Source organism: Harmonia axyridis, chromosome 7 (assembly GCF_914767665.1).
Source record: "Harmonia axyridis chromosome 7, icHarAxyr1.1, whole genome shotgun sequence".
In the NCBI taxonomy this organism is placed as follows: domain Eukaryota; kingdom Metazoa; phylum Arthropoda; class Insecta; order Coleoptera; family Coccinellidae; genus Harmonia; species Harmonia axyridis.
The window spans coordinates 3,868,291-3,894,923 of record NC_059507.1 but is presented as its reverse complement, the minus strand read 5'-3'; the positions used below and the strand labels follow the sequence as shown (position 1 = coordinate 3,894,923).

Sequence of the window (26,633 nt, the reverse complement as noted above, 5' to 3'; positions counted from 1 at the left end):
AATTGTTTCAGTCCTATCCTTATTTTTTCCACTAATAAATTGCTGTTTGATGTCTTAAAATTGATTTTTCTACCCTTACTTCTGCTCTCTTAAACTGATATACAGCTCGTTGTTTCAGTTAAAATTTAACTTCACGTAAACATTTCTGTAGCTCACTTTTATCCTGCCTTGTGTTGGAATTCAAAGGGGCTTTAGCAGAACTGATTCTCTTTTCAGGAAATTAAATTTCAACCATCACGTAATTGTCTACCCCAAAATGTAACAGCTTAATTGTACGAGATTTCGCCTTTGTTCCATCCCACGTTACTTATTTATTATATGAATGTTCACAAGATTGGTTTGTGGTTCTATCGTGCTCCTTTAGGAATAAAGTAGCAATTTCATTCGTTTTAATAGTGGCGCATGTACAATTAGGGCTTTTTGTGCTTTGCGCTCGGTTGGATCACAGATTTTCATTTTGGAGGAAAAGTGGTTCGTAATTTCTAGTTTCATGTTCATGTTCATTCACTGAGATTACGAGTTTTTTAGGGAGTGTGGCTACAAAACGAATTTTGGATTTTGTCATTTTTTTTTCTTTCCTTCGCTATGATCTCTCCTCATCACAAATAACAACTTTTCTTGGTCTACACCTGTTTATTTCTGCTTGTTCAATTTTCTGTTGGATATTTCAACATTTGGGATTATACTCTTTGTAATGTATAGATAACTCTAGCGAAAGGTCCACAAAACAGGCATTGCCTAGGTGTTCGGGATTCACGGCTACTTGACTCAAGCTCAAGTTGCTTGAGCTCGACTTGAAATCAACTCAATTTCGAGTCAATCAGTCAAGTAGTAGTTTTTCAATGTTAAGTCGGGTGCTTAAAAAATAAATAGATACTTGACTTGATATTGAAAAACTACTACTTGACTTGAAATTGAGTTGATTGCGAGTCAAGCTCAAGCTACTTGAGCTTGAGTCAAGTAGCTTGAATATTAAACCAAGTCGTGAATCCAAATAACATGGAAAAAATAATGTATAATACTCGTACAGAAGGCTCATGCTAACACTCGTTCAATATATAGGGTGACCACTTTTTCAATGGGATTGTATTGGTAACTTTTAAACCATAAGAGTTAGAAGGTCGGTCAAATGGGGAAAAAGTTGCATTTATAGAAGCACTGTCAAGCAGTTCAAACAAATCGAGATTATCAGGGCCGGTTATCGAGATATCATAAAAAAATTAAATTCTGTCATTTTGGTTTTTCTTTTTTTCCCACTTCATTTCAAATATTATCAAAAAATGTTACAGGAATTTTTTATTCGACAGTAAATTGTTCTCAATTTGACGTAATCAGATTTCGTATACAACGTTTCGTGCTCTCTGGGCCACCCTCAACCTCATTTTTTTCAATACGGAACTGCATATTTTATGACACTTTTCGAAATAACTTTTAACGCTGAATTCAACGATATATCATACAATGTCATTCAAAGTTGATTTTCAGGTGATTTTGACCCTTATCCAAATTTCTTTGGGTCGGATCTGTATTACATTTAGGTACCTTTAGTTTAATTAACAACATGCAATACATTTCGATGAGAAAATCAACTTACTCATCTTGAACTAAATGGAACATATCAGAATCAAATGAAGAAACAAGTAATAATTATTTACATATTTCAATTCATAATAATTAAACGAATGATCATTCAATGAAAGAAAAATCGAATGATTATTCGAAAGTAAATGAAAATTATTTCGTCTTCTTGAATACCTTCCAATACATTCTCAATCTTCTCGCGAGAAATCACTATTGTTGGATTTGTCATTTATTCCATTGAAATAAATTACAGAATCGAACTTCATTTTGATATCATTACGATATAAGTTTTGCAAGGCTTGATAATTTGCATTCACTACAGATCCGACCCAAAGAAAATTAGATAAGGGTCAAAATCACCTGAAAATCAACTTTGAATGACATTGTATGATATATCGTTGAATTCAGCGTTAAAAGTTATTTCGAAAAGTGTCATAAAATATACAGGTCCGTATTGAAAAAAATGAGGTTGAGGGTGGCCCAGAGAGCACGAAACGTTGGATACGAAATCTGATTACGTCAAATTGAGAACAATTTATTGTCGAATAAAAAATTCCTGTAACATTTTTTGATAATATTTGAAATAAAGTGGGAAAAGAAGAAAAATCAAAATGACAGAATTTACTTTTTTTATGATATCTCAATAACCGGCCCTGATAATCTCGATTTGTTCGAACTGCTTGATAATGCTTCTATGCATGCAACTTTTTCTCCATTTGACCGACCTTCTAACTCCTATAGTTTAAAAGTTACCAATACAATCCCATTGAAAAAGTGGCCATCTTGTATATTGCACCTCTATAAAATTGTATGGTCACCAAGAACGAAATAGCACCACGAATGAAAGAAAAGAAAGAATTTTTCTCGAATTCCCATATTCCCCAATCGGGACAGAAACAAGACGTTTTTTGCCTCGACAATTCCCGTCGGGATTTCGGCAGAGATTCCAAGATTGAAAATTATGGGAAATGACGGCTAATTAGTAGCTACAGCCCCAATCGTTGCAGACCCGTCAGGGTGGAGACTTGCTCAAAGCAATTAGAAATAATAAATTGCAACAGGGCAGTTATTGGTCCGGCAACATCCAGCCAATTTCCCTTGTCTGTCATCCGGGTTGAGAACTCCTTCAATCCTGATTGCTGAGCTCCAGAGCTTTTGATCTCAATTTTCTGATAGAGTTGTGGACGTTTCGCTTAATCGTTTCAACGTTTAGGTCAAGGACGTGAGTAATTGAATGGAGAAATTTGTTTCAATTGATATATACCAAATCGAAGTTTCAACTTAGTTATTGCTTTTTTTCTTCTTCTCTTTTCTTTCTTCTTTCTATCTCTTTATCTTTGATCTATCCTTTACACTTTGCATTGTCTTACAGGATGAAGAAATTTTGTTATTTGATAGATATTAGGCCAATAGAAAAGTCCCCGGTCTGGTACACAGATGACGGTGCTAGTATTAAATCCATATGATTTTTAGTTAGTACCAACCTTCAAACGATACGTGTCAAAAATTGACAGCAGTCCGACCATTAGTTTGTGAGATATTGCGTTGTGAGTGTAGCTCACGCTTCGCAGTTGATGCGAAATCTTGGATTGATGAAGAGTTTTCTGTGTCTTACCAGGAAAATAAACCATCATTAATTGGTATGCTATGTTTAAACGTGGTCTAACAAGCACCGAAGACGGCGAACACAGTGGACGCCCAAAAAAGGCTGTCACCGACGAAAAAATCAAAAAAGTTCAGAAAATAATTTTGAATGACCGTAAAGTGAAGTTGATCGTGATAGCAGATATTGTGAAGATATCATCTGAAGGTGTACATCATATAATTCACGAATATTTGTACATGAGAAAGTTGAGTGCAAAATGGGTGTCGCGCTAGCTCACAATCGATCAAAAGCAACAACGTGTTAATAATTCTGAGCAGTGTTTGAAGCTTTTTGAGTGCAATAAACCTGAATTTTTACGTCATTATGTTACGATGAAACATGGCTTCATCATCTCACTCCGAAGTCTATTCGACAGTCAGCTGAGTGGATTGCACACGATGAACCGAATCCAGAGCGAGAAAAACATAACAGTCAGCTGGCAAGGTTATGGCATCAGTATTCTGCAATGCGCAAGGTATAATATTCATTGATTACCTTCAGAAGAGCCAGACCATCAACAGCGATTATTTTATAGCGTTATTGGATCGTTTGAAGGATGAAATCGTTTAAAAACAGCCCCATTTGAAGAAAACAATGTGCTGTTTCATCAAGACACTGCACCTTGAGACAAATCAATGAAAACACTGGCAAAATTGGATGAATTGGGCTTCGAATTGCTTCTAAATCCACCGTATTCGCCAGATCTGGCCCTCAGCGACTTTTTACCTGTTTTCAGGCCTCAAAAGAATGCTCGCTGGAAAGAAATGAAAAAGTAATCGCCGAAACTGAAGCCTATTTTGGAGCGAAAGACAATCGTACTACAAAAATGGTATCGAAAATTTGGAATATCGCTATAATCCCTGGAAGGCCTCGAAGGCAACTATGTTGAATAATAAAATCGAATTTTGGCCTGTTATGTCAAAAAGTACCCCAGATAAATGATGACAAGTGGAGTATTTCGAAATCAAAATTTCTTGGAGGTTATGAGGCATTCTCATTAAAAAAAACAGGGTCTTTTCGTGTCTTACCACTTTCAGACCAGCCTGTAGAGTCAACATAATTTAAGCTCATAAGCTTAAATTAGTGCTGAGTACTGCGACTACATAAAAATTTGAATAATTCTCCTAGCCCAAAATTACCAAGAATTATAGAATCACCAAGCACTTTTGAATCACCCAGTATATTGCAACATTAAATAATTGATTCACTTGACGAAATTCTCTGTAATCTAAAGTAAACGGATAAATAATTCTATATAAAATAAAATACGATGCAGGTAAACCGTTTGAAAAATGTAGCTTTCAGACGTAAATACATGTCTATCAATTTATTTCAATCATACCATGTATTTTCCGAGGAAATTCGCCCAAATAGAGGAAAATTCATGTTTATCAAAGTTGCATTAGGGCGAATGAACATCTAATGGTTTGGACGATTATCGATAAAGCTGAAATATGTTCGCTTTATAACGTTTGATTCTCCAATATGGTAGTAAATGCAGTATGGGGGGAAAACGAATGGTGCTTGTTACATTTCCGCAATAGAACGACAATAATTTTCATATGAAGTTAGTTTTTTCTAGAAACAAAGTTAACGTTTTAGTTTTTACCTTTGGAAAATTTTTCACTTTACTGGCAAAGCCCACATAGAATGAAACCTTTGCTTCTAACTCGTACAAGCTCTACTTTGAGAAGTCTCACAGAATCCTAGAAGAGTCAGAATGATAAATATTGAAACATGTCATAGTGTAATACATACCGATTAAGGCTGGATTTGATATTCCCCATGGTTCGTAAACTATTTCACTCACAATCTATCACATCAATAATCAATTTTCGACAATAATTATTACTTGCATTGATTTTCATTATGATATTACAGATTATTTTCAAGCAACTTGTGAGTTCATTACTAGACAACATAGAAAGTTGGTTGATTCAAGCATAGATTGAATCTGACAGTTTAGTTATTATTCACAAATTAATTTTCGGTGATGTCAACAAAAAATGTTCAACTGTTAACGTTGCTACATCACCATAGATAATACCTATAACCGAATCGTCTGTCAATGTATTTATAGTTTATATTTTCAATTTATAATATGCAAATACTTACGAAACATATTATAGTGAATGGTTCACGACTGAAAGTGAGGTAGTATACTTTTGTGAATTGAGTAAACAGAACGAAGGCAGTATAATTATTATGATCCAGATTCCGATGATAAAATGGCAACGATCACAGATATAAGATATGTGTCAATGATGAGAATGATATGTGCAAGTAAATAGTAATGAATGCTAGCCGGAAAAGTATGTAATAATTCGCTTATGGACTTTTTTGAAGATTGAAAATCCTTAGATTACCTACCTACCGATTGTGAGTGAAAATATGTCTACTACACACATCGGAAAAGTCTAAGGATATTCTTCGAAATGATTGGTTTTGAGTTAAATGAAAGAAAATTCGAGGAAATTATGTATAGATGTATTCAATAATTGTTTATATACTTCAAATAAACCGAAATTTTTATAATGAAAAAGTGAAAAACTGAAAAAAATCGAAGTCTCTAAATTGCGAAAAACATAGTAATTATTCTTAGTAATTTTTTACCGAAAATCAATTCAAGTTTGGCATTTAATACAATGTGTGGCCTCCTCGTTGATTAATTACGGCTCTACACCTACGATTCATAGACAAAATCAGATTGTTTAGGTCTTCCTGATTTAAATTTGTCCATTCAGCTGTCAGAAGCTCCCTGAATTCTAAAACATTTAGGACGTTTCCCATATTTGGCGTAATCCTTCTTTGAAGCATGTCCCATACATGTTCTATCGGATTCAGGTCCGGAGATTGTGCTGGCCATGGCAAAACATCAATTCCCTCATTATCCAACCATTGTGTCACAATACGAGCGGTATGGGGACGAGCATTGTCATGCATCAAATGGAAGTTTTCACCAACAGCTTCTGCATAAGGTTGTACAATTGGTTGCAGAATATTTTCCAAATATTGCTGAGCTCTTAAAAAACCATCAGGAAAAACGAGCTCTGTTCTACATCCAATGGAAATTCCTCCCCACACCATAATTGTACCACCTCTATAACGGTGTACTTCCTGGACGTGTCTCAAGCGTTCTAAATTACCAGATCGTCTCCATAGTCTTATTCGACGAGAATCTGGATGATATCCGAATCTTGATTCATCTGTGAATAAAACTGTGGACCACTCATTGACACCCCAATTTTGAAACTCACGACACCAATTCAATCTTGCAGCGCGATTTCCTCTGGAAAATGGTGGACACCTAATGGGCCGTCGGGAATGAAGATCGGCTTCATGAAGACGATTCCTCACAGTATCTCGCCCAATGGTCAAATTATGAGCCCGTTGAAATTCCATAACCAACTCAGGAGCCGTTATAGTGGGTTGCCTTCGGGCGGTCAAAACCAAAAATCTGTCTTGAATAGCAGTTGTACAACGTCCACGTCCTGGATGATTTTCGGCAGGATTTCCAGTTGTTCTGAAACGCCTCCACAAACGACTTATAACACTTTGTGAAACACCCATTCGCTCAGCTGCATCGACTTGTCTCATGCCCCCTTCAAGTAAACCAACCACTCGATTCATCTCTTCCAAAGTTAAATGATGTCGTTCCATAATAAAAAGGAGTTGATAGAAAAATATTGTCGATGTTATAACCCAAAATCGATCTAACGAATGCATGAAATGATTAAAATCAAATACAGAAATTTTAACTGCGACATTCATTTTTTTTTATTTTTATCATATCTCCCATATTTTCTTGGCTAGCATATGTATACAACCAAAATTCATTCCGCATGATGATTTCAATTGATAGTCTGCAAAAAACTTGAGATAAAAGCAATATGCGATTTACCATGCGAGATATACTGAAATATCCTTAGACTTTTCCGATGTGTGTATTAACTACTGAAAATCTCAATTCTCGATTCAAAATAATTTCATGTGGAGAATAGTTTTCAGCGACTTGTCTGTTATAAAGTTTGTGCTGAAGATTCTCATACTTATGCTGTTTTTTCCTAGCCAGGGTTATCTTTCGGTTTGTATCAATGTTTGTTTCCCGAGCTTATCGCTCTAACATATCGTCACAATGTTCTAATTCCAGAATTTTGAGCTAGAGTAGTCTCAGACTGTAAGGTTAGGTTTTGGAATGTGTAGAATCCAAAAATCGAATTAAAAATTCGTTGGTCCACGACCAGAGCTTTTCTATGGAAACTATGGGAGTTATGTGCATCAAACTTTTTACGAAAGTTTGTAGTTATACCAAATTGATCCTAAAATCTCTTGAATTTTTAAAGAGAAAAATTAAGGACTCAAATTTTGAAAAATCGGAATTTTGAAATTTCAAACCTGTAATGCTGGTGGTACTGTATGAAATATTGTTCGAAGTTGTTTCAGATTTATGTTTTTTTTTGTATTCCCCTTCGTATAAAACTCTGAAGGTTCCGAAGTAGATGATCATTTTTTTTTTCATTTCCCAATCTGATTTTATTGAATAATCTTTGCGTTCGGAATATTTCCCGAGCAGAAGGAAGTATTAAACTATTGTGTAAAAATTGTAGTGTTATTTTCTAGATATTATATGATATGCTTTAATATCTAAAAATTTTTTTTTTCATTTTCAGGGTCATCCAGACAACAGCGGCCTCGGCGGTACTGTCTCGCACTTCGAATCGCAAGTGGCGATGCTTTGTGATGCTGGTGCTCACGGGGAGCAAGAAGCTTACCATCCCAAGTTCATGAACGAACAAGGTCAATGGATTTCCGACCTCAGCTCTAAGGTTTCCTGCTCCAAGGATAAGATGGACATTTTATCCTATTGTAAAAAGGTAAGTTTATTGATTTCATGATTATCTACATAGATCTGCAGCATTTGTGGCTACCTCTGGGGTTCCACAGGGGTCCCATCTGGGTCCAGGATTATAATATAATATTTATCGATGGTGACATAGATTCGTATTGACTTCAAAACTATGGCGATAATATTGGATGTATATTTGTGAGTGGCACTGTTAACTAGATATTGAGTTAGCACTATACCTCTGGAGTGCCACAAGGGATCCGTCTAGGTCCATGATTATATATAATATTCATCAATGATGTCATAGACGGTTACTAAAGTTATCATCTTCGAAAATTCCAAGTTTTGAAAATTGGTGATTCTATAGATTTTGATCTGCCCTTTCCGAATTTCAACTTTGCCTCCTCGTATCTTTCCCGGTCATGCCACCAAATTGGAAAAATGGCGCTCAAAATAAGTTTTTTGGTAATATTTCCTTTTCGGCTCATTTCATGATGAAAGAGAGTTATACAGGACGTTCCTAAATTGGAGGTACAAACGAAAATGACATTTTCCTTGGATCATTTTGAGAAAAAAGGCCTAAAAATATACTGTTTTTGAGATACAGGGTGTTAAGGGTTGATTTCTTTTCAAGTTTTTTTCATAGCACGAGATATTCAACTAAAATTTAGCATAAATGTTCCAATTGGAAGTTTTCATCATGTCATACGCTAATTTTGAATGCAAATCTATAGGGTGATATTTTTTCTGGAACAGTGGCCGTTTCTTCCCTCCAGAACTTTTTTTTGATGGACCACTGGTAATTTAGAAAAATTCAAAGAGAAATTTCGTTTCATTACAACACTGTTTGGTTTCTTGAAGTTTTGTCATATCTGCTACCAATTTTAAGAGAAAATTTCAAACAATATTCTAGTTATTCTCAGGAAAATCTAAATTATTATAAAGATCCAGATATTAAGCTGTAATGAATGAATGAGTTATAAGTTTTGGTACTTATTTACCCAATCTCTAATGAAGATTCGATAAACTGGTATAATCATCACAAAAAAAGTAGGACTACACGAAAAACTCTGTATCCCAAAAACAAAGCGTTTGAGGGCACATGTTTATGGGACTTTTTCCTTCAAAATAACCCAAGGAATCTCTTCATTCTCTTTGTACCTCCTATTTAGGAACACCCCGCTTAAAAGCATTACAAGAAATTGATCTCACTCATGCGAAATGACCCTCAAATTAACTCACCGCATAAAATTACAAACTGACCTGGGTAGGTGAATTAAAAATAACGCAATCTCTTCCCCCCCATCTATAGATAACTGGGGCGTTTTTTTCCACCCTCCATATACATACGACAATTGAGCAAACACTACAGTGACTCATTCTGGCTCGAGGAACACACCCTCGATTTTCCTTATGCGTCAAGTTATGATCGGAAAATGACGCACTTCCTCGAGGAATTTAAATTGGCCTGAAAGAAAGGCTCGATCGATGGTTACTATAGGTACCCTGCAACGAGTGTCGCCAACCCCTATAGCAACTACCCCCGATGGGGGTTGAGCAAGCAACCCCGCCGTTCTAGATGGCGCCATTTGATTACCATGAATCTCTTATGAAAAGCAGGAAGTTTCTCGTGTGCTTCGATGGATTTTAATGAATATTACGGTGGCTGATGGAGGAGCCTCACATAGGAACGAGTAAGAATCTTCAGGATGAGGTGTATCATGGATGAATTATTCCACGGTTTCGTAACCTTAGGAACTAACAACACGTAAAATAGTTATTTATACCGCGAAGATAGGAGGCGTCTTTGATGTTTTGTAAAGGGTGTTTTTTTTTAGAGCTATAGAACTTTAAATTACAATAAAACGACGATGGATTATTCGATTGACATGAGTTTTATTTATCCGCAAGATGATCTTGTGGCATTTCATTTTAAATATGATTTCTGGCATATGACCGCCACGGCTGGCTCGGATGCAGTCCAATCTGGACGTCCAATTTTCGATGACTTCTTCCAACATTTGTGGCCGTATATCGGCAATAACACGGCGAATGTTGTCTTCCAAATGGTCAAGGTTTTGTGGCTTATCCGCATAGACCAATGACTTTACATAGCCCCACAGAAAGTAGTCTAGCGGTATTAAATCACAAGATCTTGGAGGCCAATTCACAGGTCCAAAACGTGAAATAAGGCGGTCACCAAACGTGTCTCCAAATGCGGCAGTTTTGTTTGTTGACGTAGCCATTCAATCAGAAGTGCGCTTCATCGCTAAACAAAATAAAATGGACGTAGTGCGCGATAAGTATTCCGCACAGAACCATTATTTTCGAAATGAAATTGCTCTATTTGCAAGCGTTGTTCAGGCGTACTGCCAACTCAAAGTTATATACTTCGAAAAAAAAATACCCGTTATAGAGCACTTCACCAAATGACTTTTTGGCTCACCAGTAAAAACACAGTTCTTTTTCAAAATTCAACTTCATTCGTCAACATTCGCCAACAACCTTCGAGAGTTATACAAATACTCCTCTACCTTTTCTGTAGGAAGATTCGTCTTTCTTTCAAAACATGCTTCTGCCCTGGTAAACACTTCTCCATTAGAGCCAAATGGCTTTCCCTGGAGCATTCTTTCGTCTGAAGGAGGCCAGCTATCATTGGTGGTCTGATCTGAAGAATGAGCTTGATGACCAAGCAGTTGAACTATGATTCTCATAGATTTTTGACAAGAAGCATTGTCACGTCTTTTTTTTTGCATTGAAGGTAGTTTTTCCTTAATTTCTGCTCTCAATCAGTCTAATAACGTTATGTAATATCGACCTTTCATGGTTCTACCTTTGTCCACTTAGTCAATGGACAATATAGGATTGCATTAACCTTGCTAGCTGATGTTTGGGGTGTTGGTCGATTTGGAGGGCTTTCTCCGACTGTTTTTCACTGAGCTAACATTCTTTTCGACTCAAGAATGTACTTATGAATCCATGTTTCATCCTCTGTCAGATATCGACCGAAAAAATCATGTTCATTCCTGTAAAACGGGGATCAGAATCGAAAATGCCTTGTTTCCTTTGATTAGCAGAGACCAATTTCGAAATCAAAGACAATTCTTTTTATAGAAAAGGTATTGAAAAGTTACTCTGTGGACCATAGAGTAATAAACATAGATAGAGGGAATATACACAATTTTTACATGTCCCTAACATGGTTAGATTACGTTGTCGGATTGTGATATATTTTCAAATACACAATTTTACTATATCCTTATGAATGTATATTATATTGAATGAAATATATTTATTTGAGTGATTCCCTATTAAATATACAAATTTGGATATTTGGAATCCGGTATTTTTCCTAATTGTCGACATTATAATAAGCAGAATATTTATTATTTTCTGTATCTACCTGCTGAAATCTAAGGTTTGGCAACTTTTGCTCTCCTAGTGTCATCGGTGGTTTCACGTCGTTTGGCGCGCTTGAAGTTTGTTTTCTGAATTTTCGATATATTTTGGTATTTATTTCAATATATTTTGAGTTAATATGAAACTCTGATTCACTATAGGTCATAAGAAGTGCGTTCTTTGTGGAGATTCTCGCCAATTGAATGAAATATCGTATCACTGATATGTTTTCATTTCCGCGCGCTTCATGTCAAATTTGATAGTTCATGTTGGGGACATAATTTGCTTACTGAAAATGGCATATGCTCCCTCTATCTATGTTCATTACTGTGAGATGTTGACAAATAAACACCCGAAATTTATTATGCGGAGTGTTACGTTCAGAAATCACGAAATATTTCGTAATAACCGAAAATTGAATAATTTCGGGATCCAAATGGAATTATAGAGAAGCGAAAAAAAAAACAAATTGGAGGTCCAAGATTTCGGAATGTAATAACCCAATATGGCTCATTTATCAAGGGGGGAATGGTTTGGTTGCGTGTTCTAGGACAGTTCTCGTGACATTGCTGATAGGAATTATGGAAGTGCAAGCATTGTAATGAATTGTTGTCGTGTCTACCTTCAAGAAAGTCGTAAAACGTGGAGTCAACTCGGTGGTAAGAGATGTAGTGTATTTATTTCAGCAATGGGATTACGTCACACCTAGTGAGATTTTAGTATCTACCAAGCCAAGCAAATACTTTTTGCTAGAGCTTGAAGCTTTCACCAAACCTGGGGATATTTGCTCGCTCTGCTGTTCATTATTGCTTTCGACGAAAGTTAAAATTATGTTAATATACTAACTGACAAACAAACTGCAACAAGCAGAAAGAGCTGTTTAAATTTAAATTTTGTTTAGTAAAACAGATATAGTATAGTAAATGATTGAAATTTAGAGAAAAAAACGAAGGGTTCACAATTTTCTTTTGATAAATTTGTTAATAATGTGTCTGTCCACCACGATTATCTATACACTCCCCAACACGTATCGGCATTGGTGCAATAATATGGTCTATTTCTTCTTTGAGGATACTATCTCAAGCCACCTGTACTTCATGTCTCAGAGCCGCCAAAGTCCGTGTGAGCTAAAGTAGATTTCCAAGCCTTCTACCCATAATGTCCCAAACATGCTCTATGGGCTAAAGATCAAAAGATCTGGGCGGCCATGGCAAAAGATTCACATGGGTCGCTTCGAAAAAGTTTAAACTAACTCTGGCAACATGTCGGGCATTATCTTGCTGAATTATTGGATTGTCGAGCCGGTTAAGGTAAGGAAGAACATATGGCTCCACTATTTCTTGAAGGTAACGCAGCGCTGTCATGTTACCTCGAATAAAGACTAAAGGTGACCTACTTGCATGTGCAATAGCACCCCATACCATAACGCCTACTGTCCGGTGTACATGACGCTCAACATCAAACTGAGGTTCACGTCTTTCTCATCGACGTCGTCTAACCCTTCATCGGCCATCATGTGCACCCAAGGAGAATCGAGATTCATCAGAAAAGACGACCTGATGCCATTCCACTTTCCAATGTTGACGTTCTCTGCACCACTGTAATCGTTGCCGGCGATGCTCAACCGTCAGAGGTAACACAAGATGGGGTCGATAATGCTGCAGTCCAAAAAACCTTATCCGGCGATAAACCGTTTGGACAGTTACAGGATGGCCTTGTTCTCCTTACCACTTATGATCCAAAGATCGAATTGCCGCAAATCGGTCTCTAATGGCCATAAGTCATAGACTCCGATCTTGAACTTCATTTGTGCACCCTTCGACGTCCGGTGTCTATTATTCTTCGATTTTGGGCATTATCAAACCACACTTGACAACATCTCATAACAGTAGTTAGATTTCTGTTCGTACGGTTAGCGATTTCTCGAAATGACAACCCCGCCTCCTGGAGACCAATAATTCGACCTCTTTCAAATTCCCTTAGCTGGCGATGAATTCCGCGTACACGTGCTCTAGGCATTTTAACAACAACTAAACATCGACTTTGGATCTCCTCGAACTGCCGGTTTGTTGTAAAATTTAAAGAAATTGCAAAAAACGACAACAATATTTAGATAACAAAAATTGTTTACACGAAAAAACCTTCACGATTTTTTTGTACAAATTCAATAATTTGCTCCTTGCTTTACTATCTATGTTTTACATTAAACAGCTCCTTCTGGGTGTTGCAGTTTCTTTGTCAGTTTATATATTCCTAACTTCTACTGATCATTCAATCCTTCTAGCAACACCGCACATTAGTTTCGTCCCTTTTTCTATGGACAAATATTGACAGATCACTGAATGCCACGTGGTGGTGTTCCCTCTCGATAAAATTATTTCAAAATAACAATTTAATAGTTAGAAACCATCAAACTCCCCCTCTCTCAGCGCACCAAACAACATTGTTCAAATTTTAATGCCAAATTGGCCTTGAAATACGGCCGGCGGTGAAATCCGGCATCGAATTTGTTTATTTGTCAAAGTAATTTTGTAATCGCGCCGCGCCAACTACAAGCGTCAGATAAATTGCTGTCTAGTCGACCGTATGAAATGCGAAATGCCTATAAACGTGAATTATTCAGCAGTTTCCATTTGGATGTAGACCCAGCTGCATTTGGGTTAACAAATTGACCCGTCCGGTATAATCATCATCTATATACACCAGTTCCTGATTCCTGGCGTTTCGAATTTTAATTAAAATATTCGGATATTTGTCAGGAAATAAAAAAAAATTATCGTTATTGTAACGTGATACTACACGCTTTCGTTCAGAGCTTTAGGTCTGCAGATCGTCAGTTTATTATTATCAATAGACTTTTGGAACAGATTGAGAAAAAGAAATGAACCTTCCCTGAAATTAAAAAACCAATCAAAACAGAGATCAGAGAAACCACAAAAAACTTGGAAGGATATAATCCAGATCGATATCAAGAAGAGGAGAAAATATGTCAGGGTGGCAGCAATGATGACGGCGGAAAGAATACAGTGAAAGAAGTTCAGTAAGTTGTGATAGATGTGTAGAAATTGTTACTAGAGGCTTGGCTTGATTTTCAAGCTACTTGGTTTAAGCTTGACTTGATTTTGAAGTCAAGCTCAAGTCAAGTAGTAGTTTTTCAATCTATAAGTATTTATTCATCAAGTACTTGAATCATATCAAGCTACTTGATTTTTAGCAGTTTTATTGTGTAGTGTCAAATCAATAAAAAATGATGAACTGATAAGGAACCTTGCAAAAAACACTTATATTTATTAAACTTATTGTATAAAAGTACCGAAAATTTCAACTTTTTTTAAAGAGAAACATAGATCAAGTCACTTTAACTCATAACGAAATGAAAAATAATAAAAGAATAAAGTTTCTTAATATTGAGAAACCTCCAGGCTTTGTTTGACTTCATAATTTTTCATTCAGGATCTAAGACACATTAGGCATCTTATAGATTTGTCGCCTAACCTATTGCGGGTTTTTGTAACTGTAAGAGCAGCTCTGGAAAATTGTCTTTCAACAGGAGCAAAAGATGCTGGCGTTGATAAAAAATCCTTGGCCATTTTGGCCAAGTTTGGAGAGATATTTCTGAAACTACCAAAATCTACCAATGGATTCCATAGAAATGTGAGAAAACTACTGATAAAGTTACACTGGCTAATGTTTTGGTCTCTCGGTGCTCAAAGAATCCCCTTATTTGGTCAAAGCGCGCAGGGAATTGCAGAAATATATGCCGTGCTACGCGTGCATATCAAGCTCAAGCAATATCAAGCAGCTTGATATCAAGTCAAGCTCAAGTATGTAATTTTTCTCGAGCTTGACGAATCCCTAGATCCCATCAATAGGAATCAAATTTCAACCACCCTGTACATCGGAAACTGAACGAAACGAGTTCAACTTCCATCTTCGCAACAACTCCCAATAAGATCATTACATTTTTCTCTAAATTCGACCTATTTCTCGCCTCGAGCCTCAACATTTCATTCTTTTCAATGTCGAAATCTAAAATCGAAGCCATTATCCCACTAACAGCGTAACGTGTGTGGCATCTTGAAGAAGTTGGGAAGACGGCCGGACAAAAAGGCAAGGCAGGCACTTAAATGGCGTCGAACAAAAGGCATCAACTGCTGCGTTCGCCAAAACTGAGGTCTGACGCCAACGCGAAATTTAAGGACTGTTAAAAGAGAGAAGGAGTGCGGAAAATTTATGTCCCTGCCGCTTTTTCGGGTCAATTCGATTAGCTAGAAGGTGTGGGGACATTGTTTATGCTCTTCCAGTTCATTATCGACAAGCTGGGGTTGATTAAGACGGAAACTGGCGGCCTTGGAAGCGCTCTGCTTCAAACGATGCGCGATATTGGATTATCGGAAGGATGAATTGCTTTTTAATTTACTTAAGCATTTTTTGAAGAAGATACAAAAAGAAAAAGAAGTACAATTTCCCTGTATGTTATAATATCGTACGATATTAATTGTCTATCTGGTTAATGTATCAGCAAAAATGCCATTAACATAACCATTGTCAAACAGAAGATTTCCACGTATTACGTAGGAATCATAATCGAAAGTAACCCAAGGAGAATGCATGTCATCGAAGGAGAGTAGCGATATACCGGTTTCGCCCTTGTTAGGGATCATCAGTACCGCATAACTCAACCCAAGATGACAAACAAACGAAGTAGTAGGCACTGCTGGCAGACGCAAAGCAGTATGATTACTGCGATGCGCCACCCAGCGGACAAAATCCTAACTACTTCCTCCACGGGTACTCCGAAAAAGTAGATTTCCACGCCAACTAGGAAAATCTTCTGTTTTTCAGCCTAACTTGATACTTTCAGCTGATACTTGATACTCCCTCGATGACATGCATTCTCCTTGGGTTACTTTCGATTATGATTCCTACATAATATCGTGGAAATCTTCTGTTTGACAATGGTTATGTTGATGACATTTTTGGTGATACATTAACCAGATAGATAATTAATATCGTACGATATTCCAATAGATAGGTCCAGTCCGTTTTCGTTCAGACGTTACAAACATTTTGAAAAAACTCTTCTTCTTGTTAAAGTCAGAAAATTATTCGAACTATGAACATTGTATCAACTTTCATCAATTTGATTAATGAAAAGGAAAATCATGAGATTATAATAATTGTTCGAAATGTCCATTTTTGGCTACTCGACAGGTTAGATTTGGGTCGTTTCTTATTTGGTTTCCTGCATCTGGAATTCTATCAAGTTATTTTCAACAAGATAGACAACTTGCTTCATATGTGTCCATAAATAAAAATTTGACTGATTGAGATTCGGTGGACAAGGTCGCTATGGCATTAGTCCCCCTTGACCCATCTTTTTATGAGGGAAATGCTTTTTAACTAAGCAGATATTTGTCTCCCTCTGTGTGTATTCATCAAGCCAAGTAGCTTGACATTTCAACCAACTGCTCCAGCTCCTGTTGAAAGACAACAGCTATCAGCAGAAGCACAAGATGTGGTCGATAGGACTACAAGCTAAAAGCTCTTATTCGACAGTAAACTATACGAAGGGGTGTCCTTTGTTTCGAAACCATTTATCAGCTATCGATCACGAACTCTAGAATCGGTCTCTTGAAACCATTAATTGAAGAAGCAGTTCTTGACTTTATCTAGACCATACCTGATAACACCATACTACAGAAGATTGGTTAGGTTCAAGACGATTAACAATTTGTCTCGATAAGAAACCACCTTTACGTTGTTGAATTCTAGGCTTTAAAACGCAAAAAAAACAAACATAAAAGAATTGCAACCAATCAAATTCGACTTCCAAGAAATCTTCCAGATCTTTCCGATTGCAACAACAAGTGAAACTCCAAATCTTTAAGGCTTCCAGATTATTCCCACTGAAATTTTAAGCAATTTCAACCTTCAACAAGTTAAAAATGTATGTCAAGTTAGGTCGAGAAGCGTCAAAGGGATTCTTGGAGTTGAATTATTTATGTGTGTAGTCAATTTTCGGAATTGAATTCCCTTTAGTTCTTCATGATTAACCTTTCGTGGATGACCCTGTATATTGCACTATTTCTCAACACCCGCCGTTCGAGTGTAGTAAACTCATCGCTGTAAGAAATCGAACCCTCCAAAACCCTCCTCAGATATAACTCCCATTTCTCCATTCCAATCACGCTCTCTTCTGCTCCCATTTAAATGGACCCCAGACGCGCTGTTGTGGGGAGTGTTATTTATTGACGTATAAATTACGTCAGAAATTCAATTCGCTGAATAGTGTACCAAAACATTGTGGCGTTTTGTATGAACTGCCATTCTTCCAAGTTTCGACACTGGCAAGCACGTTTCTGGAACAACAGAAGGCTGATAAACCATTCCTCATCACTTCTTTCTTCCCTCTTTTCAAATTATGGTTGACTGATGAACCCAACTCTCCATTAATTCTGAGCGTTGGTCATATTTGTAGTTGCTTATATTAATTTATCGAGTATATCGGCCTGGCAGAGATCGAGGTTGAGGGTTAACTAGGAGCAAAACGTGCAGTTTCCTAAGGTGAGTGGCGGTAGACTTTTTGGAGCTCATCATTATCTGGTAACACAACTTTGACAACCAAATATTAGTTGTAAAACTTTGCTTCCGCCGTTTTGCTAATAGATGGCTGTAGCTGTAAGTGGTAGTCGAAATAAATAGATCGTAGATGTCATACAATAAGCTTAGGTATTTGTAAACATAACGCTATCGAAATATTAGTCGATTTGTGTCTGCATCATGAAGGTATTCTCTATTAAACATGTCAGCTTACTCGTCATTTGCGGGGGGTTTTAATTTCCTGCTTTAATTTGAAGGAATCTACAGCTGAGGCTCATTGAATGCTCTCAAATACCTATGGCGAGGCCGCTTTTAGTGAAAGAACGTGCCGAGAGTGGTGTCAACGCTTCAAGAATGGTGATTTTGATGTCGAAAACCAGCAGTGGAAGAGAGAAGGTTTTCGAAGATGCAGAATTGGAAGCATTACTTGATCAAGACTCGTGTCAAATGCAACAAGAATTGGCAGGATCATTAGGAATGACGCAACAAGCTATTTTAAAACGCCTGAAAGTCATGGGAATGATTCAGAAACAAGGAAATTGGGTGCCGTACGAGTTGAAGACGAGAGATGTTGAACGGCGTTTGATTGCTTGTGAACAGCAAACTGCATCGCATTGTGACTGGAGACCAAAAATGGTTCATTACGATAACCCCAAGCGTAGAAAATCATGGGGATATCCCGGCCATGCTAACACATCGACGGCCAAAACGAATATTCACGTTTCCAAGATCATGCTCAGTATTTGGTGGGGCCAGATCAGTGAAGTGTATTATTAGTTGTTCAAACCAACTAAAACAATTCCAGGCGATCGTTAATGAACGCAATTAATGCGTTTTAGCGAGCATTGAAAGGCAAACGGCCGCAATACATCGGGAGACATGATAAAGTGTTTTTACAGCATGACAATGCTAGACCCCATGTTGCGAAAGTGGTCAATCGTAGAACCGTAGAACTTCTCTTTTGCAGTCAGGCTATTAGCCTATTTTGATCTGCTCTAGCAGATGGCAGTATGCCACTCAGAAGGTTTGTGTAATCATTACAAAATCTCTGTGCCAGTAAGGGTTTGTTACAATAAAACCTGGAATTTCGGAAAAAACGGCAGAATCAAAGTTGAACGCCTATGTACATCATTAAAATTTACAAAATAATGAACCAGCATCTCGATATTGCACTATAGAACTCCATAAGACTCGGTCGATTCAGAATTAGCACCGTCCGTATAAAAATTTCAGCAGAGGGATATTTTCCTCTGGGAATTCCTGACTGGCAGAAAAAATCCTCCGTTCGTTATCCACCTTCTGCTATATCATGTGTTTCTGTTGGAGCTTTTAAATGGGCCCCGGAAACTCAGGCTGACGCCAACGTAATACGTCCCACAATCGAACAATAGAACAGGTTCTGGCTTATTCTCTTCGACGGAACCTTTATTTAATATAATGCGGCAAAGATAACAGTAAATTATCACCTGAAACGAGCCGAGTAAAGACCTTGTTTCCGATGCAGCTTTATGCCACAATATTTTAAGCGTTAAAGAAGGAAGTCGGGCATCATAACTGCTCATTGTTACAGTGTGATGATTGTGCTTCATTAAGGTTTAAACGTATGGGTCGATTAATAAGACCGTTTTACATTGCTTCCGAATCTACCGAAGGTAGAGGAAACGTGGTAATCATTTTTGTCTGCGTTTTAAAATTCATTTCAGGTCTTTTTGAAAAATTTTGGGTTTGGCCTTGTTATGGCCACAATTCTAAAGGGTGTTTTTTTAGAGCTGTAGAACTTTAAATTGCAATAAAACAACGATGGATTATTCGATTGACATGAATTTTATTTATCCGCAAGATAATCTTGTGGCATTACATTTTAAATATGATTTCTGGCATATGACCGCCACGGCTGGCTCGGATGTAGTCCAATCTGGACGTCCAATTTTCGATTACTTTTTCCAACATTTGTGGCCGTATATCGGCAATAATACAGCGAATGTTGTCTTCCAAATAGTCAAGGGTTTGTGGCTTATCCGCATAGACCAATGACTTTACATAGCCCCACAGAAAGTAGTCTAGCGGTGTTGAATCACAAGATCTTGGAGGCCAATTCACAGGTCCAAAACGTGAAATTAGGCGGTCATCAAACGTGTCTTTCAATAAATCGATTGTGGCACAAGCTGTGTGACATGTTGCGCCGTCTTGTTGGAACCACAGCTCTTGGACATCATGGTTGTTCAATTCAAGAATGAAAAAGATAGTAATCATGGCTCTATAGCGATCACCATTGACTGTAACGCTCTGGCCATCATCGTTTTTGAAGAAGTACGGACCAATGTTTCCACCAGCCCATAAAGAGCACCAAACAGTCAGTTTTTCTGGATGTAACGGTGTTTCGACATACACTTGAGGATTAGCTTCACTCCAAATGCGGCAGTTTTGTTTGTTGACGTAGCGCTTCATCGCTAAACAAAATCAAATGGACGTAGTGCGCGATACGTATTCCGCACAGAACCATTATTTTCGAAATAAAATTGCACAATTTCAAGCGTTGTTTAGGCGTGAGTCTATTCATGATGAATTACCAAACCAAACTGAGAATAAATCATTTGACAGCTGTTAAATCGGTTGCAATCTTGAACAGAAATGCCAACTTAAAGTTATATACCTCGAAAAAAAACACCCTATATTTGTTACATACATATTTGTCTTGGAGAAAGTTTTGGTCTCTTTGGACAGCATTCACAGACTTCTTTCCACTCAGCTGACGCTTTCTTCGACTCAGGAGTACTGATAATTTCATGTTTCATCCACTGTCACATACCTGTACAGAGAATTCTGCATCTTTGCGAAGAGCAAACAGCACTTTCTGAGTCCATAAACCCGAGTTTCATAAGTCTTAATGAGTAGAACCGGGACGCAAGTAGAAATATTGCTTTCTATGAGAAAATAGCAAAAATTCCACATATGACGGTCTTAGTAAACATGAAATATTCATATCCTAGATATTTTTCATATCATAGTGCCGAATCTCATATATTTCAGTCTCGACATGTTCCCATATTCATACGTATATCTTAGTGCTCTGTGAATTTCAATATGCGCCCATAGAATCTGCATCTTTCTCTTCATTTCCGTAGGTCCAAGATTCTTGAGGATCTGTTTGAATACTGTTTGAGACCAAACGGTAGTGCACTTTAGGAGATGAAAGATCAGATAGAGTGTTTATTGGGTTTTTGGGAATGAAGATGAATGAGGATGTTGGCTTCAGGTTGAAAAACGAGAGTTCAAGAAAAAAACAGGTCTAATCAAATAGTCAGTTTAGGTAATTTTATATTTACATTTGGTGGAAAAGGAGAAGATATGTAAACAAATCCTGCACATGGTGTGTTATAAGAGATGTTCCAGATTAATCTGAGATAATTTCAAGGAGTTGAACTCAACAAGGTATACGTAATTTTTTCATGTCCCCAACATGGTTAGATTACGTTGTCGGATTGTGGTATATTTTCAAATTCACAATTTTACTTTATCATTATAAACGTATATAATATTGAATGAAATATATTTATTTGAGTGATTCTCGATTAAATATGCAAACTTAAATATTTGGAATCCGATATTTTTTCTAATTGTGGAATTTATAACAAGCACAATATTTATTATTTTCTGTATCTATCAGCTGAAATCCAAGGTTTGGCAACTTTTCTCTCCTAGTGTCATCGGTTGTTTCACGTCGTTTGGCGCGCTCGAAGTTTGTTTTCTGAATTTCTGATATATTTAGGTATTTATTTCAATATATTTTGAGTTGATATGAAGCACTTATTTACTTTGGGACATAATAAGTGCGTTCTTTGCGCAGAAACTCGCGAATTGAGTTAAATATCGTATCACTGATATGTTTTAATTTCTGCGCGCTTCATGTCAAATTTGATAGTTCATGTTGGGGACAAAACTTGTTTACTGAAAATGTCATATGCTTCCTCTATCTATGTTTATTACTCTGAGGTGAATACCGAGAAAATTTTAAGAATTCATTGACACTTTATTTAGTTAATCTAGTCACTATTCGAAGTATTGTAGACAAATTCAAAAATGGTACCAAGTACGGTACTCTTGTATGTACAAATGAGAACTGATTTTGATTAAATAATTCAACAATTTCTAAACGTTGTTGAAGGCTGTATCTTTTCATGACTGAATGACATAAGAAATGTCAAAAATAATACACTGGTGCCATTATAACCATTTCAAATTGTCATTTCCATTGAAAAACCCTTCACAATAATTCAAAACGGACATGTTGATCGATAAAATATAAAAAGTCCTATGTTACATGAATATTTGTTGATTTTTCGAAAATCTCGCTCATGACGAATGACATTCGCGAAACAGCAAACTTTCATACCAAAATTTTCACTATGATGATAATATATACAAAAAATTTTGTTTGAGGTGCTTTGTATGTGGTTTTTCCAGTTCATCTCCTCTAGTGAAGTCTCGAACAGACCTTTTCATCAGTTCGCTCTAATATTCTTAATGGCACGTGTGAACAAAAGCACAATTCCCATTTCCTGCAGGCCAAAAACCTCCCATTATCTCTTATTGTACTTTTCCGCAGAGATATCACGTTGTTCAGCAGAAAGTCATAAAACAGTCATAAGAAATTTAATATAACATTTCGCCCAAGTTCCACATTTGCTGTCGGTGACTTGACCAATGTGACATGAAATATTTCTGGGATTCAGAAAGTTTTCGAGACGCCGCTGAAACATGTTACTCTTTTCCTTTCCTTGCGCCCTCGAAGACCGCATCTGTGGCCCTGTGAACTGGCGATAAAATATGAATGAATCGCTTGAATCTCCGCCACAGGATAAGAATAACTAATTTCGTAATATCTGCAGTTGCGCGCAAAACTTCCTGCCATTTTCGAGCGCTAGTTCCTAGTTATATCCATTCGTCACACCAAACCATAGAGTAGTAAACATAGATAGAGGGAGTTAACGATATTTTTACATGTCCCCAACATGGTTAGGTTAGGTTGTCGGATTGTGATATATTTTCAAATCCACAATTTTACTATATCGTTATCAATGTATATTATATTGAATGAAATATATTCATTCGAGTGATTCCCGATTAAATATGCAAATTTGAATATTTGGAATCCGATATTTATCCTAATTGTCGAATTTATAATAAGCAGAATATTTATTGTTTTCTGTATGTACCTGCTGAAATCCAAGGTTTGGCAACTTTTGCTCTCCTAGTGTCATCGGTTGTTTCACGTCGTTTGGAGCGCTTGAAGTTTGTTTTCTCAATTTCTGATATATTTAGGTATTCATTTCAATATATTTAGAGTTGATATTAAACGATGATTCACTATGGGACATAAGAAGTGCGTTCTTTGTGAAGAAACTCACGAATTGAGTGAAATATAGATATTACTGATATGTTTTCATTTCCGCGCGCTTCATCTCAAATTTGATAGTTCATGCTGGGGACAAAATTTGCTTACTGAAAATGACATATGCTCCCTCTATTACTGTTTATTCCTCTGAGCACAAAACTCATTCGTCTTATTTACTTATTTATTGATTTTTTAATTACTGGGTGAATTTTGAACTAAACGAATTTCATTTTGAATAATGTTTGACTCGCCCCGTATCTAACAATAATTTTCATCGAAAACCAGTCTAAAATTCGTATCATACCATACCAGCAATATTTGTCGTGCAAAAGTGTTTCACTTAAGATTTTTTCCAACGAAAAATGTTACTTTGAAGAAATGCCATTTTTCAACTTCGACACCCTGCATCTCGAAAACTAGTTTATGATGAGTTGGGCCCATAGACTTGTTTGTTCAGGAGGTCATTTTCTACAACATACAAAAATTTCAGAAAAATTAACCGGTGACAATCATATAACGGGTGTTCTTTTTCGAGGTATAGAACTTTAAGTTGGCATTACTGTTCAAGATGGGGACCGATTTAACAGCTGTCAAGTGATTTATTCTCAATTTGGTTTCGCAATTCATAATGAATAGACTCACTCCTGAACAACGCTTGCAAATAGTGCAATTTTATTTCGAAAATAATGGTTCTGTGTGGAATACGTATCGCGCACTACGTCCATTTTATTTTGTTTAGCGATGAAGCGCACTTCTGGTTGAATGGCTACGTCAACAAACAAAACTGCCGCATTTGGAGTGAAGCCAATCCTCAAGTAAATGTCGAAACACCGTTATATAGCCAGAAAAACTGACTGTTTGGTGCGCTTTATGGGTTGGTGAAATCATTGGTCCGTACTTCTTCAAAAACGATGATGGCCTGAATGTTACAGTCAATGATGATCGGTAGAGAGCCATGATTACTAACTTTTTCATTCCTGAATTGAACAACCATGATGTCCAGGAGCTGTGGTTCCAACAAGTCGGCACAACATGTCACACTGCTCGTGCCACAATCGATTTATTGAAAGACATGTTTGGTGACCGCCTAATTTCACGTTTTGGACCTGTGAATTGGCCTCCAAGATCTTGTGATTTAACACCGCTAGACTACTTTCTGTGGGGCTATGTAAAGTCATTGGTCTATTCGGATAAGCCACAAACCCTTGACCATTTGGAAGACAACATTCGCCGTGTTATTGCCGATATACGGCCACAAATGTTGGAAAAAGTCACCGAAAATTGGACGTCCAAATTAAACTACATCCGAGCCAACCGTGGCGGTCATATGCCAGAAATCATATTTAAAATGTAATGCCACAAGATTGTCTTGCGGATAAATAAAATTCATGTCAATCGAATAATCCATCGTTGTTTTATTGCAATTTGATATTCAGGAGAGAAAGTTCGATTTCGTTTCTTGCTTGATTTGAGCATTTAGACCTGAAGGCTAACAGAGAATGATACGGAAAGGCACTAATGTTATACAGGGTTTATGTCTTCATCTGCAATTAATTTAGAATCCCAGCGATTCTGCAAAATATACGTTCGAATTGAGAAATTCGAAAGGAGATTACGTATCATCCTTCAAACAATTTCAGAAGTATTGTTTGATACTCAATGTGACCTTAATTGGTCTACCTGCTGTCAAAAAAACTCAACTCTGAACTCGCTGTATAGTGTCGAATACCTTCGAATAAATATCCTAGTGTCAAACAGACGAGCACTGGGTAATTATACAGCGTGAAACCGGTGTTGAGTCAGTTATTCGAGAGAGCCAATCATACACCTACACTAATTATCTCGCATCTGGATCAAACGTACTAGAATCCAGAAGAGAATAAAGTGGCTTTCTGCCATTCTCCAAGCCCTTGTTCGTGAAACGCACTCGCAAACTGGAATCCTATGTGCACCTACTTCATCGGGAAAACAGCTTTTCGTATTATAATGGCATTTTCCCAGCTACTTCAACTGAGTACTTCGAATATCCGACACTTTGACCTGATAGAATCTCGCTTCCTGGAAATTGGTAATTGAATTTGAAGATTTCGCCTTTGCCGATTGCCCTTCATAATTAGGGTTATGCAACTTGACGGCATATTTCATTTGATGGAAATGGGCCGAAGGTTTTATGTTTTCAAATCGGTTTTATTCGGATTTTTCGTCAAACATAGACCTGAATAAATTATATTCGTGTAATTTTTTTACTGAATATAATTACTCAATTATACTACAAAGTTACATCTCAAGAAAACATACAATTACTATTTTTGAACAGCATATAAAAATAATAAATAACAGACCAATTGAAAAGTCCCCGGTCTACCATAGTAAAACACATTTTTTTGGCAAAATTCGATTTCATTATTCAACATAGTTGCCTTCGAGGGCGATACAGCGATTATAGCGATCTTCCAACTTTTCGATACCATTTTTGTAGTACGATTTGTCTTTTGCTTCAAAATAGGCCTCAGTTTCTGCGATAAATTCTTCATTGGCGCTAAATTTCTTTCCAGCGACCATCCTTTTGAGGTCGGAAAACAGGAAAAAGTAGCTGAAGGCCAGATCTGGCGAATACGGTGGATGCAGAAGCAATTCGAAGCCCAATTCATGTAATTTTGCCATTGTTTTCATTGATTCGTGACACGGCACATTGTCTTGATGAAACAGCTTTTTTTTTTCTTCAAATGGGGCCGTTTTTTAACGATTTCATCCTTTAAACGATTCAATAACCCTATATAAAAATCGTTGTTGATGGTCTGGCCCTTTTGGAGGTAATCAATGAATATTATATCTTGCGCATCCCAGAATACCGATGCCATAATCTTGCCAGCTGACTGTTGTGTTTTTCCTCGCTTTGTATTCGGTTCATCGTGTGCAGTCCACTCAGCTTACCAGTCAGGCAATAGTGTCTCAATGAACTTCATCACTTTTCTGGGGGCTACACCTACATTCATCTCTTGTTCCGACTTTACGTATTTGTTACTTTAACTGTACCTATTATGTTTGTTTTCTCTGTAGCTTCGATAAAGTCTGAACCCTGTAATTTGTTTTTTTTAATTTCTTAATGAAATTTTGCACGAAGCTTAAAATGCAGACATGCAGTATTTTACAATATTTGCTAG

The 26,633-nt window shown here is 37.0% G+C and overlaps 1 protein-coding gene across 2 annotated transcripts in view; it reads left to right on the top strand.

Annotated features, from left to right (window-relative positions):
• Window positions 1-26,633, top strand: part of LOC123685257 (amyloid-beta-like protein) — a 138,763-nt gene that overhangs the window by 32,546 nt on the left and 79,584 nt on the right. The window contains exons 1-2 of one of the 2 annotated variants that reach the window (XM_045624902.1): window positions 5,461-5,605; window positions 7,897-8,100. In XM_045624902.1, coding sequence (XP_045480858.1) covers window positions 7,957-8,100 — 144 coding nt within the window. In that variant the 5' untranslated portion in view covers window positions 5,461-5,605; window positions 7,897-7,956. Of the gene's footprint in view, window positions 1-5,460; window positions 5,606-7,896; window positions 8,101-26,633 lie in introns of those variants that run through there. The other variant, XM_045624901.1, reaches the window with a different exon arrangement.